At 35.8% G+C, this 17612-nt stretch overlaps 1 protein-coding gene across 1 annotated transcript; it reads left to right on the top strand.

The window, feature by feature from the left end:
• The first annotated feature begins 209 nt into the window (after positions 1-209).
• LOC113326328 lies at positions 210-1124 on the top strand. The gene is made up of 2 exons (XM_026574076.1): positions 210-287; positions 369-1124. Exons 1-2 carry the CDS (start codon positions 210-212, stop codon positions 1122-1124), a joined length of 834 nt encoding a protein of 277 aa, XP_026429861.1.
• The last annotated feature ends 16488 nt before the right edge of the window (positions 1125-17612 follow it).

Here is a 17612-nt window from a genome sequence, read left to right on the forward strand (position 1 = left end):
GCAACCATCTATTTTATTTTCTTATTTTCTCATGGGTGTGGTTCAATGAAACCTTTTGTAATGTGTTAAGCTTATATGGCTTTTCAATACATATCATTCAATAACAACCAATTTGCTGGCAGCTTACACCGTTCTTATTTTTCATTTTTTCCTATATTAGAGTACCGAGTCTAATTAGTTTGATTTTCCAGGAATTTAAATGCTACAATATGGATAAGAGTTGGATGCAAGGGAAATCTAGGTTGCATCCTGCATATAAAAGAGGTGTTAGAGAATTTATCAAGATTGTTCGAGATCACACAGATAGCATGGGAAGGACTCGTTGCCCGTGTGCCTGATACAAAAATAGTCATTTGGAGCCCATCCAGGTGGTTGAAGATCACTTGCAAGATTTTGGCATACACAGGAATTATACACTATGGATACACCATGGCGAAGATTATGAAACTGTCTCTGATGATGACGATGTTGATGAAGAAGAAACACAAGGTTATACAACTGATGGGGTTAGTGAACTTCTTGAAGATGTGTGTGCCAGAGCAAACAACAATGAAAGTTCAGGTACACAAAACAGTTGTGAAAACATAGATATGTTTGATAGTCTCTTGAAGGATGCCTGTGAGCCTTTGTATCCTAACTGCATGAACTTTTCGAAGTTAGAGTTTGTTATGAGGTTGATGCATATCAAGATAATGAATCACATGAATAAAAAATCATTCCAGATGATCCTTGATTTGATTAAAGCGGCATTGCCTGAAGGTGAGACACTTCCAAACACCTACTACGAGGCTAAGAAATTATTGAGGAACCTTGGACTTGGTTATACAGTAATTCATGCATGCAGATACGATTGTGCACTTTTTTGGAAGGAAAATGAGAATCTTGAAATGTGTCCAAAGTGTAATGAGCCAAGGTATAAAGTCGTCGAGGGAAAAGGAAAGAAGATACCTCAGAAAGTACTGCGTTATTTTCCGCTCAAGCCAAGGCTGCAGAGATTGTTCATGTCAAGGATGATCGCTAAAGATATGAAATATTGGAAAAAAATACAGAAAGCGGAGAAAAATGTGTTTAGGCATCCAGCTGATTCTAAAATTTGGCAAGAGCTCGATGAGAAACATAATTAGTTTGCCAAAGATGCACGTAATGTCCGTCTTGGCATTGCAAGCGATGGGTTTATTCCATCTAATGACCTCAATGGAAAACCACACAGTATTTGGCCTGTAATTGTTGTTCCATATAATTTGCCACCTTGGAGATACATGAAATAGCCCTTTATATTTTTGACTCTACTAATACCAGGACCTAATAGTCCCGGAAATGATATCGACGTTTATCTGAGGCCGCTGATAGATGAATTAAAAGAGTTATGGGAAATTGGTGTGCAGACTTTTGATGCAGATTCAAAGGAAGTATTTCGGCTTCATGCTGCGTTGTTATGGAGATCAATGATTTTCCTTCATATGGAAACTTATCTGGATGGAGTACTCATGGGTATTTAGCTTGTGCTGTTTGTAATAAAGATACACGTTCTATGTGGTTGAAGAGTGGATGGAAGATATGTTACATGGGTCATAGACGTTTTTTGCCTCAAACTCATGCTTGGAGAGACAGGGGCAAACATTTATTTGATGGGAAAGCCGAAAAAAAGTCGAAGCCAAAGGAGTTGTCTGGAGATGATGTGTTATTACAGCTAGAAGTCGTCGAGCAACAAGATTTTGGGAAGGCACCGAACACCAAAAATAGGAAACGGTATGATTTTGAGTTAAATTGGACAAAAAAGAGTATTTTTTTCGAATTACCATATTGGAAGATTAATAAATTGCGGCACAACGTTGATGTTATGCATGTGGAGAAAAATATTTGTGATAGTGTTGTAGGAACGCTGATGGACATAGAGAAGAAAACTAAAGACACCATAAGATCTAGAGCAGACCTGGAAATATTGGGTTTGAAGAAGGAGCTACATCTAACTAAGAGAGGTAACAAGTTAATTAAGCCACCTGCATCTTATACTTTATCGGTTCCAGAGAGAAAAATATTATGCGAGTGGTTGAAGACGGTGAAGTTTCCTGACGGCTATGCCTCAAACATTGCTCAGTGTATAAAGGAAAAAGATGGTAAGATATCTGGAATGAAGAGCCATGATTTTCATGTATTTCTACAACGGATTCTTCCTATTGCATTGCGTGGTTTTTTGCCGAAAAATATATCCAGTGCATTAGTTAAGCTTGGTGTTTTCTTTAAGGAATTGTGTTCAAAGACATTAAGACTAGAAGTACTAGAGAAAATGGAAAAGGATGTTGCCGTACTACTATGCAAGTTGGAGCAAATTTTTCCACCAGCATTTTTTGATATTATGGTTCACTTGATAGTTCACTTACCACATGAAGCTATTCTTGGTGGACCCGTGCAATATCGTTGGATGTACCCAATTGAAAGGTAATTATTATCACAATTACTCTCATTTTTTGAAGTTATACTACTTTGCTCAAGTATCCGTATCAGATGATGTACATGTTTCTAAATACAATTACAGTGACGTAAATCCTTCACTGATGCCACCTATTATAAACATCTCCATCTGTATCTTGTGTTGTTGAATTCAGTTGATAGGTGATCTGTATGTATATGTCATTCTCTTACAAGTTATCAGATACAAAATCCATATATATATATTACAAAGTGATCAAACAGAGTGGTGACGATACTATTAGTTTTGCTAAACCTGACGTGGCTTTTGGTTTTGGTCATAACACAACTAACTTTGAACTTATTGAATCTATATATTATATTGTCCTTCACTGAATCAATGTCTGATCTTGAATAGGTATTTACGCACACTAAAGCAGTATGTACGAAACAAGGCACGCCCTGAAGGTTCCATTGCCGAGGCATACATCAACAATGAATGTCTTACTTTTTTCTCTATGTATCTACATGGAATTGAAACACGTTTTAACCGGGAAGATCGAAATCACGATGGTGGCTCTGGATAACCAGTTAAGGGGACAAGTGTTTTCTCAAATGATGCTCGACCGCTTGGAGCTGCTAAAAACGTAATGTTGGACGTGAAAGATATCAGCAAAGCTAGATTTTGTGTTCTGAACAATACTAGAGATCTATTACCGTACATTGAGTAAGTCTATATAATTTGGAATGAAGTTATTCATAATTGTTATGCATAACTAAAAGAATGACAGTTTTCATATATTATGCATATGCAGACAACATATGGATGAACTAGAAAAGGAAAACCCTCATAATGTAGATACGAGACATGAAAGATATTTTGCTAAATGGTTTGAAGAACGGGTAAGTACTAAATCAGATTATTTTATATACCTAGACGTTATCATTGATGTTATCGTAATTTGAAACCATCATTAGTAGTGTACGTAGCATACTGTTGTAAAAAGATGCATGTCTGAAACTTAGTATATTCATGGGTATAGATTGTGTTAGTTGAATGAGGAGTATTTTCGGTAATTTGAGAATGTCTACATAGTCAGATACTCATTTTTATCTTGATTATATTTTGTTTGTATATATATAAATGAAACGGGTAATTTTGAGTTGTTGGTGATAACGAAGAAAATGAGATACATGTTAGCCAAGATATATACACATAATATTAAAATAAGAAAACCAGCAAGTACCTAGATGTGACGCCATTTTTTTATTATATTTTATTCACTGCAATATTTTTTATTTAATGTCTTGAGTTTTAAGACTTAAATTCTTATTAAACATAGGGTGTCATTATGTTATTTGGTTCTTGTGGTTTTGTACCCAACTTCCTCTTTTACACTCTATCATTGGGACTAGAATTAACGTTTTATCACTTTTTAGGTGAATCGTTTACGAGAAGAGAATCCTCTTAATGTTCAGATGAAATGTATTCACTAGCAGTTGGCCCTCATCCACGCGTAGTGCGATATAGTGGGTGTATCGCTAATGCAATTCGATTTCATACAAGGGACCGGGAAGTAAACTTGCAAACACAGAATAGTGGTGTTGTAGTAAAGGGGGAGCACCAGTCTAATGTTGCTGATTTTTATGGTGTGTTAACAGATGTCTTTGAGCTAAGTTACCTGTTTGGAAATAAAGTTTTTCTTTTCAGATGTGATTGGTGGGATACTGACAAGAGAAGGAAAAATATTGTCACTGATAGCCACTTCACTAGTCTTAACTTCTCTCAGACATGGTACAAAGACGATCCGTTCGTTATTGCTGACCAAGTGCAACAAGTTTTCTACCTTAAAGACCTTAAACTGCGCGGAAAATGGTATGTTGTACAACGTGTAATGCCACGGAATGTTTATGATGTCTTAGACAAAGAGGTTGGGCTAGAACCAAACAATGACGAGGCATATCAGCCACAACAGAAAACATCGTCCAAGATAATTCTGGAAATGCATCAAGTTGCAATGAGGAAGCTACTAATTCAAGTTGGAATAGAAATGATGTCGCTGCCGAAGAAGTTGATATAGATACTGTTATTGTTGATCTTGAAGGTCACGAGGACTATATTGAAGAAGAAGAACTTGAAGGAGAATGTGGTCTTTTGAGTGAACATGATAGTGAAGATGAAGGTGTTATATCAGGTGGTGAAAGTGATATTGATTAAAGATAAGTGTTTCTCAACCACTTTTTTTTTCCTTTTTCTTTTTGTCTGTAGACCTTTTATTGCTAGTTGTTTGGATACGTTGACTTGTCATTTTAATGAAAGTTGTCATTTTTAACTATGATAGTAAACAAACTTTCGAAGATACCAGAAACAAACAAAAAACAGAGTATGGAAAGGAGATGCACCACGCAGCTACATTAAGAAAATATTTTTGACCCTAGCGACCATAGAAAAATTGTGCAACATTAATAAGCATCGTTAAAATTGTGCAACAATAAGCATCGTAGAGGATACAAAATTTGAAAAAAAAACTCAAATCATATAAATTTTAATCAGCTAAGAAACTCAAATCATATAAATTCTAATCAGCTAAGACATTGAACTTGTTGTGAAACTATAAACTATTTTTTTTATGACATATGAAAAGGTTTAAAATAAAAACCATTTATTATATTATATACGTCAAGGACTATTATTGTATTTACAACATTTTATATTGCCGATAATGTAAAAAGGTATTTTTAATAGATGCATGCGTCGCAAAAATGTTATTATAGTGACGTTATTTTTGAGCGGCAAATAAAGGGTTTTACCAACATCATAAAATGTTTGTAATACATGAGCTTATTTGCAGCGGATGAGAGTGCTAGGAAAAATATATTTTTCTCAATGACTACACAATGTCGTGAATAATTGGATATTTGTGACAGATTTTAGTGTGAACAATATACATGATTATTCATAACATTTCTAAAATGTCAGTTATAAAAAATTATAATTATTTTAAATTAACAATTAAAAAATAATAATTTTTCCACACTTAAAAATGTCGCGAAAAAATCATATTAATTTTATTTATTTTTTATTTTAAAAATAAATAGTTGCGACAGAATGGAAGGTGTAGAAAATACCTATCCTGACACTTCTGGGGATTTAGCTAACACAATATTTTTGTGACACTAAAACTATCACGAATAACTAATATGTATGACGTTTTCTATTATGTTGCAAACTTGCGGTGCAGCTATTCAAGAAACAATTTATAGAGGTGAATGGCACAAGTGGTGAATAGTAACCTGTAATCATATGATATTGTAGTATAATTCCTATAATCTCTTTTTCTTTTCAACATGCTTAGTTCGTCTCTATATCTATCCTGATAGAGATCATCTCAGGATCCTATAATCTTTTTTTGCTGATTTGTCTCCTTCTTTCGCTGTCTGAGTTTCCTCTACCTCTTCTTAGTCTCTCAGTCTTAATTAACCTAGGACGTGCGGCAGAATGATATGTTTTGCATGCAACCTAGTTCTGTCTTGATTTGTCAAAATTAATTGTGGCTTTTTATCCCATTCCTGATGGTCTTTTCAAAAAAAAAAACACAAAACCAAGCTTATGCGGGTCCCATGACTACTCTTGAAGTCGGATCCGGGTCGGACTCTCCAGACCCGGTATCAAATACTGATTCCCCATCTTTATCTGATAATAATATCACTATTGCAAGAAAACTATCTTTCTCTTCGCCTTTTTGGGGGGATTCTCTTGAATCCCTAATTTCACCTTCTGTTCTAGTGAGTCCTGAAAGATTCTTATCTAGGAACACCTCTATTTATAGATAAAACCAAAATAAAACTGTTTGAAAGCATAGTAGAAAAAATGGAACACAGAGAAACTCTGCTTTTAGAGATAAAATCCCTTCCTCTAGCTCTTGGATGTGGAAATATATCTACAAAGGAATAATTTTAGTTGAACAAAACAGTATTTAGGAAATGGGTGATGGAATGAAAGTCAATATATGGGAGGATAAATGGATTTCTGTTTGTGTATTTTCAAGAATATAAGAACCCGGGACGATAAGAACTCGTATAATCCTAGTTAGTAATTCTGCGAATCATTCCCGAATAGTAAATCATATTTTCATCATGCATATCCTATAATCTCTTTTTCTTTTCACCATGCTTAGTTCGTCTCTATCTTTATCCTGAGAGAGATCATCTCAGGATCCTATAATCTTTTTTTGCTGATTTGTCTCCTTCTTTTGCTGTCTGAGTTTCCTCTACCTCTTTCTAGTCTCTCAGTCTTAATTAACCTAGGACATGCGGCAGAGTGATATGTTTTGCATGCAACCTAGTTCTGTCTTGATTTGTCAAAATTAATTGTGGCTTTCTATCCCTTTCCTAGTGGTCTTTTCAAAAAAAAAAAAAAAAAAAAAAAAAAAAAAAAAAAAAAAACAAGCTTATGCAGGTCCCATGACTACTCTTGAAGTCGGATCCGGGTCGGACTCTCCAGACCCGGTACCAAATACTGGTTCCCCATCTTTATCTGATAATAATATCTCTATTGCAAGAAGACTATCTTTCTCTTCGCCTTTTTGGGGGGATTCTCTTGAATCCCTAATTTCACCTTCTGTTCTAGTGAGTCCTGAAAGATTCTTATCTAGGAACACCTCTATTTATAGATAAAACCAAAAATAAAACTGTTTGAAAGCATAGTAGAAAAAATGGAACACAGAGAAACTCTGCTTTTAGAGATAAAATCCCTTCCTCTAGCTCTTGTATGTGGAAATGTATCTACAAATGAATAATTTTAGTTGAACAAAACAGTATTTAGGAAATGGGTGATGGAATGAAAGTAAATATATGGGAGGATAAATGGATTTCTGTTTGTGTATTTTCAAGAATATAAGAACCCGGGACGATAAGAACTCGTATAATCCATCCTCAGTTCATCCGAGTGAGAGACTGATGCAGAACAAGGATAATCACACCTGACAGTTACAACTTTCAGAAAATATCTAATAGTTATTTTCAGTTTCTAGTTTCAGTTTCTTATCTTGTGTGTCTAATGTGTGTGTTAGCTTCCTATAACTACCTACTAGTATTTAATCTTAGGATCCTGATTTGTAAAACGTTATTGATGATTGTTATTTTAAAAGGAACTAGTTTTCTGTCTGTGTATTTTCAAGTGTTCTATTTGTTGTTCTTGTGGATTCAAAACACAAATATCTTGAGATTATACCTTGTGTGCAGGATTCAGAACAGTGTTTTGTGGATTCAAAACACACCTTGTGGATTCAAGGCTATTTCTTATCGTTACCGCTGCGTCAATTGGATTCAGAGAAAGGTTTGATCCTTGTTTCATGGCTTATAACAATGATGGAGATGGTGGCAACCGCTCGACTGGAGATGTTCGGGAGAGTGCTGCGACGTTAGGGCAGATTGCTAACACTCAAGCACAAATGATAAGGTCTGTAGATACGTATAATCCATCCTCAGTTCATCCGAGTGAGAGACTCGGGTCTAACTCATGTAATATACGAAACCGGGATGATAAGAACTCATATGATCCATCCTCAGTTCATCCGAGTGATAGACTCCAGTCTCACTCGTGTAATATACGAAACCGGGATGATAAGAACTCATATAATCCATCCTCAGTTCATCCGAACGAGAACCTCGTGTCTAACTCTAGTAATCTTTGAACCCGAGATGTCGAAATCGGATAGATTTCATATTCAGTTCATCGAAATGAGAACCTCTGTTTTAACTCTAGTAAACTTTGAACCCGAGATGTTGAAATATGATATATTTCATCTCTATTAATTCGAAATCTGACAATATGAAATATGATCCATATCTAGACGTGGACTAAAATATACACGACATTTATTAATATACTTGGTCATAATGAAGGTTGTTAATACCCCGAAAACACGAATTGAGTTTAGCAAAGAAACACAATTTAGCAAAGAAACACAAACTTCATGATCTGTATGAACAAAATAGGTTTATGTGAACCATTGGATTCTTAATCCGTATGAGACACAATAGATGGTTATTGGCCATCGATTTAGGGAGAAACCCTAAGTGTCGCGAATTTGCCCTAAAGATTCACAGTAATTACAAACGTTGCCACCAATATAAGCAAACCATAACCCTAATTATCACTTTTACCTGATGTATCCCCTCTCTCTTCATCAGTTCATTTGCAAACGAGAAACAGACCAGCCAAAATATCTCCTCCTTTGAACTCCACCATTACCAACCATTTAAGCCCTATATGACAAAACCTCATTAAAATTCATTATGATTATTAACCTTCAACATCTCTCAATTGTGCAGCAGTTATGTTTGATTTTACAAAATCATCAGGTACAGTTAGGGTTTTTATCAATTTTTTTTTTCTCTTCTTGATTTTTTACTGGTCGATTTTCTTAATGGGGGTTTAACAATTATTTTTTCTGGTTGGTTTCCGGTAGATCGAACAGCTTAAGTTGCAGTTCATATCTTCTACAGGTAGATCTCAACATCTTTAGTCGCAGTTCATATCGGGTATACTTGATTTTATTCGATTTAGGTGATTTTTACCTTTTGTATAATACTGATGTTAGGTTTGGCTTGTTGATTTTAACCAAATTTTTTTGTTTTTGGTATTTTTATGCAGTTGCATGGAGTTAGGTTTTAATATGGGATTTATCGGTTTGTTTTTAGGTTAGTTACTTAAATTGAATGACTTGAACTTTAATTTGATATGAAAGTTATGTATTGATGTGATTTTTTTTTTTGTTGTTGATTTTGCAGGTTGAGAACCTAAATAAAGAAAATGAAAAAGAAAATGAATGTGAAGATGAATAGAGAACTAAGTTAGGAACATGGAAACACGCCCAACTGAAGCTGAGAAGAAATTGAAGGACTCCAATTTGAAGCTAGTGAATGTAAGGACTTCAACTGAAGCTGAGAAATTGATATGGAAGTTGTGGATTGGTGTTGATGATATATATTTTTTGTTTGTTTGTTGTTTTTGAGAAATTGATATGGAAGTTGTTACCTTATTGGAAGGAACTTTGTAACTACTAACTAGTGGCCAGTTTCCTGTTAGACCTGCATATGTATATACTTCCTTATTGGAAGTATATATACCTTATTGCTATATATACTTATTGTGTGATGATTTTTGAGTGCCCAGCATATAGTTACGCGTTGACCAATATATGAATTATAGAAAATATACTATGGTTTTTCTGCTAACAAAGGGATATCTAAATATAATTTTGATGGGTGTTTGACCCCCTTTGAGATGGTAAGATTTTGAACATTATGTATGCATTAGTTTTCTTAGAAAACTATGTTGAAGAAGTTGAATTATGGTAGATAAATACCTTTCTATATTTTATGAAAATGTATGTTCGTCTGATTCGGGATGTATTTTGATAGTTTTGTTCTGGATCAAACCTAAGCTGATGGTTTTGTTTGTCGTCAGTTGTGCAGTATGAAGCTCGCTGAATATAAAGGGAGAGAAACAAAGTAGCAATGGAGAAGTGCGATACTGTTCGTAAATTTATACTCTGGAGTACTATCCTGCTGCATTGCACTTGCACAACAACTTCAGTTACTACCAAGTAAACTGAACAAAAGATAAAAGGTATACTAAATTACCACTCATACACATTGCTTTAAATAAACTTTTTTTTACCATAATACTGCAAGAGAAAATGATTGATTTTACTACCACTCCAGTTACATATTAATCCCCTGTAGAGCAGAATACTTCTTCCGATTAATCAATCTTCTATTAAGTGCGTTATTCTCAGCTCTTATAGAATTAACACATTTGACCAGATCATTGTATGTATGGTGTAATAGATCTCCAAGAGGTGGCAACGGCGTAACTGGAAGACCCAACTCAGCTGTTTCCTTTCTTAATCTACGACCTTCTTCAATCGCGTCATACCATTCCTCACAGGACATAACTCCATTGGCAGAAGTATCCAGATTTGTTAAAGACATACTTGAAGAACCCTCATCCGCTGGTTTTGGTAGGTTGTTGGTTTGTTGGTTGCTTTGACGTCTTCTTTTTGAAGGAATTTTAGAAAACATTTTTCCAAACATGATTTGCTCTCGGATCTTGAACCCATGTGATCGAAGTGGGTAGTTTAAATTGTAAGGAATCACTCCTAAGGGTTGGATGTCATATATATATATATATGTATGTATAGAATTGTAGACTGAGAAAGCATCTTCCTACCTCACTCATATCTAAGTTGTTTGATTTTCCTTTTGTTTAGAATTTTTTTTCTTTGTTATGTTAAATGACTCACCCATTCGCTTTGAAATTTGAATAAGCATTTACGTCCCAACTCCCACACCCCCACCTGCTTTGACTTAAAATAAACTACAGGCCTCCACAATAATTTGTCCCTTATTGGACCATTTTTATGCACAATTTTTAATAGTGATAGAGGTAACGGTTTGTCCCCTTATGGCATGGAGGTGTTGTGGCTAATGTGATGAAAAGAAATTGGTTTTCACTTTTCAGGTACAGATGAGAGGATTTGAAGGGAATGTTGTCAATGTGTGTAAACATTACCCAAGAATGGGACAAGCTTTAAATTTGCTTTTTTCTTCTTCCTTATCTCTTTTGTTTTTGAAAGGTAACACAACTCGTAAGATGCCAGCAGAAGACTAATTGGGAAACGTGAAAAAAAGAAACAAAAAAAAACTTTTTGACTAATTGTAATTAGTCAAAAACAGCTTGCTTTTTTCTTTTCAGTTACACATGAGAGGTGAACATGAGAGGCGCCAGCTATATTTAGTTGGCATTAAATTCTACATGTTTGCCAACATAAGTATAAATGGACATCATTCAGATTCGTTTGTGCTTAATAATCTCTAGGGTAAAGAAAATCACTGTTATTAGGTACATTTGTTTACAAGTTTTTATCTCAAATCATCTGAAAACAATGGAAGGATCCTCTCAACAGTCTGACGTAACCTCACTTAATTCAACTGCCCGAACAAGAAATCAATATACTACCATATATGGGAGGAATGGTGTTGCGTCGGATGGTGATGAGTTTGTTGACTCTAAAAAACCTATTGCTAAGCGTGTAGTAACTAATTTCTACACAACAAAAAACGGTGGCCAATTCTGTAAGGAGTGGTTTGAGTTAGTAAAGGAGGATCGCCAGTTACGTGAAGAATGCAACAGGTTAATGATCTCAGTCCCGGAGTCATGTATCATTCCTTATCATGGCAGCGGCGTATGGATCAAGGAAGAGAATTTTGGACAGAGTTTGTTTCAAGATCTTTCCCTTGTTGATCTGATGAATGGTGCAATGAAGAGCGATATTCGAAGGCACAAGAACGCAGAACTTGAAAAGAAAAGTGATGAAGAATGGTTTAAGATAATGTCTGATTAGTTTATTTTATATTTGAAGTCCTTTTTATTAGGTACGATGGAACTGTTTTTACTTCTAGGTTGTCCTAGTTATGGCTATAGAATTTTTGTTGTTTCAATAAGAAAAGTAAATGAACATTAGCACGTTTAAAAGAGTGCATCACCTAGCTACCAATCACTAAAACAACATGGTAGTAAATGATTTTTGATTCTTGTAATCAGTTCACATGAAACATGCCAGTAGAACTTACAATTAATAAACATAAGATAACTAAGGAATTCCTTTTCAAAGGGTAATTCCCAAATTCAATTACAAAAACCTACTTTCGAAATTTAAGGTTTAATATCAAGTCTGAGAAAAACTAATTTACCCTGAGGATGAAAATATGACTAAATCCACTCTACTAATGATGCCGCCTAAACTATTTCAAACAAACATAACAAGGTAAGCAATGTCAGCAACCAAAATCACTCCAGTTCTAAGCCTTGGGACAACGTTTGCTGTTAGCATAATGCCCTGTCTGGTGACACCTTGAACAAGCTCTTTTCTTTCTAGGTTTTTCAATGGCAGACCTTTTCCTCTTGATGCTCCGACGACCAACTTCCGGTGTAGTTTTTGGAGGAAGCACCACCCGTTCTGCCACCTCCGCTGGGACATCCCAAGTTTCTGGGCTCAGCACACCATAGATTTTAGGTTCATACATAGATCTCCAAACCGATGTTTTATAATATTCCCCACAAAGGCCTTCTTCTTTTATCTTATATGTCTCACACACTGCAAGTACGTGGGGACACGGAAGATGCTGATAGTCAAACACTTTGCACGTGCAAGACCTTCGGTCAAGATAGACGGTGTGCTGCTCTTCATAGTCACCCTCGTCCACTTCATATTCGTCCCCATCGACATGGCAAGCCACAAACCTTTTTGCCACAGCCCACCGTTCTTTGAATATATCCCGTGCATGTTAACTCAAACGATCTTGCCGATCACGATCTAGTTGTCTACGTTCGCAGAACCATTCCATAAGGAACCTGCGAATGTAATCGACTAAATGACAAATTGGAAGACCTTTAACATCAGCTATTCTTGAATTGAAAGTTTCACAGGCGTTTGTAGTCATGAGAGTAAAACGACCTGTTCTAGCCTTCACCATGGCCCACATTTCCGGTCCAAGATCCACTACAGATTTTAAAGCAGCGGGGCTCACTAAACCTAGGTCTCTCATAGCAAGTTCATACTCATCATTGCTAAACGCTTTTGCAGCTCTTGTAAATGCCACCGAAGCCGTGGCGTTGTGGTAGGTCTGTTTGATATTTTCTGCAAGGTCAAACATTACAGGATTGACTTATAAGTACAACATGAAGCATGCATATATATATATATATATATATATATATATATATATATATATATATATGTCTGAAATGTATCATATAACAGGGTGGACAACAAAACTTGTTTGGACTGTACATATATGCAATATGATGCTATTAATGCTACAAAACTTGTTCTGCCATCTCCGCTGGGACATTATATGCAATATGATTCTATTGTCATTGACTTCATAACTCTAACTAGATACGCACACATAAAGACCTACAGTCTGATAAGTTATACTAAACACAAATCAAGGTTAACGTTGTATCCATTCAGATAACTAACATCAAATCTATTTAAACACAAAACTCGTGTGTTTATAGTATATAAAGTCTTGTTAAATACCTGAAAGATGGTGGATGCAGTATACTTGATTAGCACAAGGAAATGCCAACCTTATGGCTCTACCGATCGATGGGTGCCTGTCTGTTGCCACAACAACATCTTCATTCATAGCATACTTATCGCCAAGTACTCCGACTAACTTTCTCATAAACCATTCCCAATATTCATTATTCTCTGAATCAACAACAGAAAAAGCAATAGGATAGATCGACTCGTCTGGATCCATTCAACGGCTGATAGTAGAACTCCTTGGCGTGGCCCTGTAAGATGTGTACCATCAACCGCAAATGCGGGCCTGAAATAGTTTTTGAATCCTTCAATACATACTCCAAAAGCAAAGAAATAATATAGAAAAGAATCATCCGAATCAATTACAATCTCGGTAACAGTACCCTTGTTACGATCACCAAGCATGTGACTATAACCAACGAGGTGTTGGTACGATTCATCAGGGCTACCTTTGATCAGCTCAATACCACGCTTGCAAGCGCTGTATCCCTGCCGGTAATTGATAACCACTCCATAATCCCTTTTTATGTCCTTAACCAGTTGTTTGGGCGTAAATGCCGCATCTAGTTCTTTGAATTTGTGCTTGAAAATCTCTGCAATTCTAGTAGCGGCCGCTTTGGTTCTTAATTCAGGGTCAGTCCTTTTGTTGCTTTCACAAGTATGCACATCGTTTGCAACTGTGAGTTTCCACCACCCACAAGAATCTAAGGGAACTGTTCGCAGACGCCACTCGCATGTCTTGTCTTTGCATTTGGCAATAAACCTCTGGCTGTCGGATTTAAAAGCTTTGTACTCAAAATTTCTTTCTACTTTGGCTATTGCAAGTATAATTTTCAGCTCCCACTTGCTTTTGAAAGTGTTACCCACACATAGATCATTGTACTTCATATCCTTCGGGGGTTTAGGAATATCCAGAACCGGCGCTGGAGTTGTTGTCGCATCACGAAGACATCGGAGTTTCTTGGCTGATGGAGTCATTACTGGTTCAAGACATCTCCTAGCCTTTGGACCACTAGTACTCGCTGAAAAAATAAAACATTCAACATTAGTGTGACTATTTGGTCAGTAAAAACATAATACAAAAGTACAATAACAAGAGGGACAAATAAACGTACCTTTAACACCACCATCTCCCTTGATGGTTTCATTATTGGACTGATAATCCTCACTGGAACACGACGTGAGATTGTTAAGAGGGGTCAAGGGAGTGTGAGGAAGCATCTTGGATCCGTTGTAATCTCCAATAGTTGTTTTGGGAGTCACGGGAGGAATATCTACTTTTACTTCTTCTCCATATTTGATTGTGTAAAAGCTTGGGACTCCACATGTCTGGCCAACATAAAAAATCAACATTTCTTCACTAACAATCTTAATCATTTGCTTAAATGAGGTTCCCAGGACATCTATGAGGCCATACACATCAAAACAAGGTTTGTGCACGAAACCTAAAACATACATTGCTCTCTTCTTCACATCCTCAAAAGTGTACTTATCAGGTACCCCCACAAGATGTGTGATACCTTTGTAGTCATCATTACCTTTTTTGTGCACCCATTCACCATTGCAGTGGATGAGAACAACTTTGCTTATCATTATGGCGACGACAATTTAGGGTTCTAAAAGAAACTGCATTTCACAAAACATACTATCAATTAGTGGATGAGAACAACTTTGCTTATCATTATGGCGACGACAAATTAGCAACTGCATTTCACAAAACATAACATACTATCAGTTATAAGATCATCCTGTATCATGAACCCTACATAAATTAAGTAACCAAACCACAAAATTAAAGATAACCCATACCTCATTTCACTGTAAACTATATAAATAAACATGGATTTGAATCCCCAATACATATTTAAGAACCCTAACTTTGAGTTTTAAATTGAAATTAACCCAAATTTAATATCGAATTTGAAAGAGCTAAAATTTAAGCTCACCTACAGATCATTCCTTCTCTATCTCAGTTGGATGATTTGCTTTCATCGTGTAGCAGCTGCCATGAAAAAGAAAAAAAGATGAAAGAAGGAAGAAGAAGAAGATCAACCGCTAAAAAAAAAGAATGAACTTGGGTGAGTTATGTAAGGAAAAGAGGGGTGTAACGGGGGTGTAAGGAAGGTGAAGCGTTAAGGTCCCGTCAAACGGTAGGGTGCCGGCTTAGATGGTCTTGACCCTAGTAAAAATGTTATCACTTCATTCATCCCCGTTGTCACCTACATGGCACATACGTGGTCGAGTTGAGAAAAGTCTTTAGAAAGGTCCTGACCCAGGTAGAGAAGGTCCTCACCACGTTCGTTCTACTTGTCATCTACATGGCGCCTACATGGCGCCTAGGTGGTCAAGCTAAAAGGTCCTTATACTGAGGTCCTGACCTACTTCAAAGGGTCCAGAACTTTCAAATCTTATTTAATTCCATTAACAAGATTATTTTATTCATAATCCAAGAATCCAGTATAGGGTCCAGTTAAAGGGTCCCGGAGCTTGACAACAAAATATTAACAAAAATTATCTTATTTTAATATTTTTTTCTATTAGAAAACTAGAGCGGGTCCAAAAAGGTCCTGTCAGGAGTCCAGACCCTGTCTAGGGACCCTAAACAATTAAATTTTCATTTCAAAAAATAAGATTTTTTAAAAATATGTTAGGGTTAGTAGGGTGTCCTGACCTTTTCATCAGGACCTTTGCACTGAAAAACACAAGAAAAAACACTTACTTTAAGTTTTGAAAGTTGTAAATAATATTAAACAATTAAGGGTCCTCTAATATCAGGGGCAGAAATGTCATATGGTGACACTTTTGGTAGATTTGGGTTTAGGGTGGCACTTTTGGAAACACATTTCCAAGAGTGGCATTTTTAAGAATTGAGCCCTAGTTTATGGGCTATGATTAATAATATAAAAAGGTCAAACTTAGAATTATGGTCGTATTCTACCGACCGAAGTCCATGGACTATGGTTAATAAAAGTGTGGGCTATATTTAAGAGAAGCCTTTTTATTCTTGAAAAAATTAGGCACACACCAAAAAAAAATATTCTCATTGTCTGGCCCACAATTAATTTTAGGTACCGTGACACCCGTAATTATTTCCGTGACATCTATAATAATATGAAATTATTAAAAATGTCTGCATGACGGATTATGCATCCGCATGAGGGGTTATGCATCAGGGGTATAATTGGCAACGCAACTTGGATATAACATATCTGAAAATTCGTGCCTTGGAATTTTACAAATTTTATATCGTTGGAAATCTTTTTAAGAGAGCTCCGCAACGAGTACAAACAACAATATCAAATTTTTGTTTTTCACGAAAAAATTGGAGTTGATAATCATTTTAGGCAAACTTTCGAAAACTGACTACATAACCATTATGCAGCCACCAAAAACGATGCATAACACGTTATGCATACGCATAACGAATTATGCAACCATTTTCTCGACTGCATAACAAATTATGCATCTATAACAAGTTATGTAACCTTTTGGTTGATTATAGTGCGTACATAAAAAATTGATGCATACAATATGCATCCATATTTGCGGATGCATATCAGGTTATGCATCTATTTTCTCGATGCATAAAAGATTGTGCAACAATTTTCTCGATGCATAATGCATTATGCAGTCATATTTTCGGATGCATAACAGGTTATGCATCCATTTTCACGACTGCAGAACATGTTATGTAGATATTATTGTAGGTGCATGGCAAGTTATGCAACCTTATTTTTCGTTGGTTTCAATACAAAGAAAAAATTAGTTGCATAACATGTATGCAACCGTTTTCTGGACTGCATAACAAGTTATGCAAAAAAAAAAATCGCAGAACGTGTTATGCAACCAATTTTTGGACGGTATAACAAGTTATGCAACAAATTTTGTTTTCTAGTTGATATCAAGGTCTTATATTCGAGTAGGTATCACCCAGAATGGCTTTAAATAGACCAAGTTTAAAAGGTGGAAAAACGCGACAAATTGAAAGACTCTATCATAATTAAACAAGATGACATCAGCAAGAAAACAACTACTTAAGTTATACTAGTCAAAATGTGTATAGCAGATGCGAGACTATAA

The sequence above is a fragment of the Papaver somniferum genome, unplaced genomic scaffold (genome assembly GCF_003573695.1).
Source record: "Papaver somniferum cultivar HN1 unplaced genomic scaffold, ASM357369v1 unplaced-scaffold_10, whole genome shotgun sequence".
Taxonomy (NCBI): domain Eukaryota; kingdom Viridiplantae; phylum Streptophyta; class Magnoliopsida; order Ranunculales; family Papaveraceae; genus Papaver; species Papaver somniferum.

Coding starts and splice junctions, on each gene's coding strand:
- LOC113326328 (XM_026574076.1), top strand. CDS start 210: ATGGATAAGAGTTGGATGCAAGGGAAATCTAGGTTGCATCCTGCATAT. Junction 288..368: donor TTAGAGAATTTATCAAGATT/GTTCGAGATCAC, acceptor GAGCCCATCCAG/GTGGTTGAAGATCACTTGCA.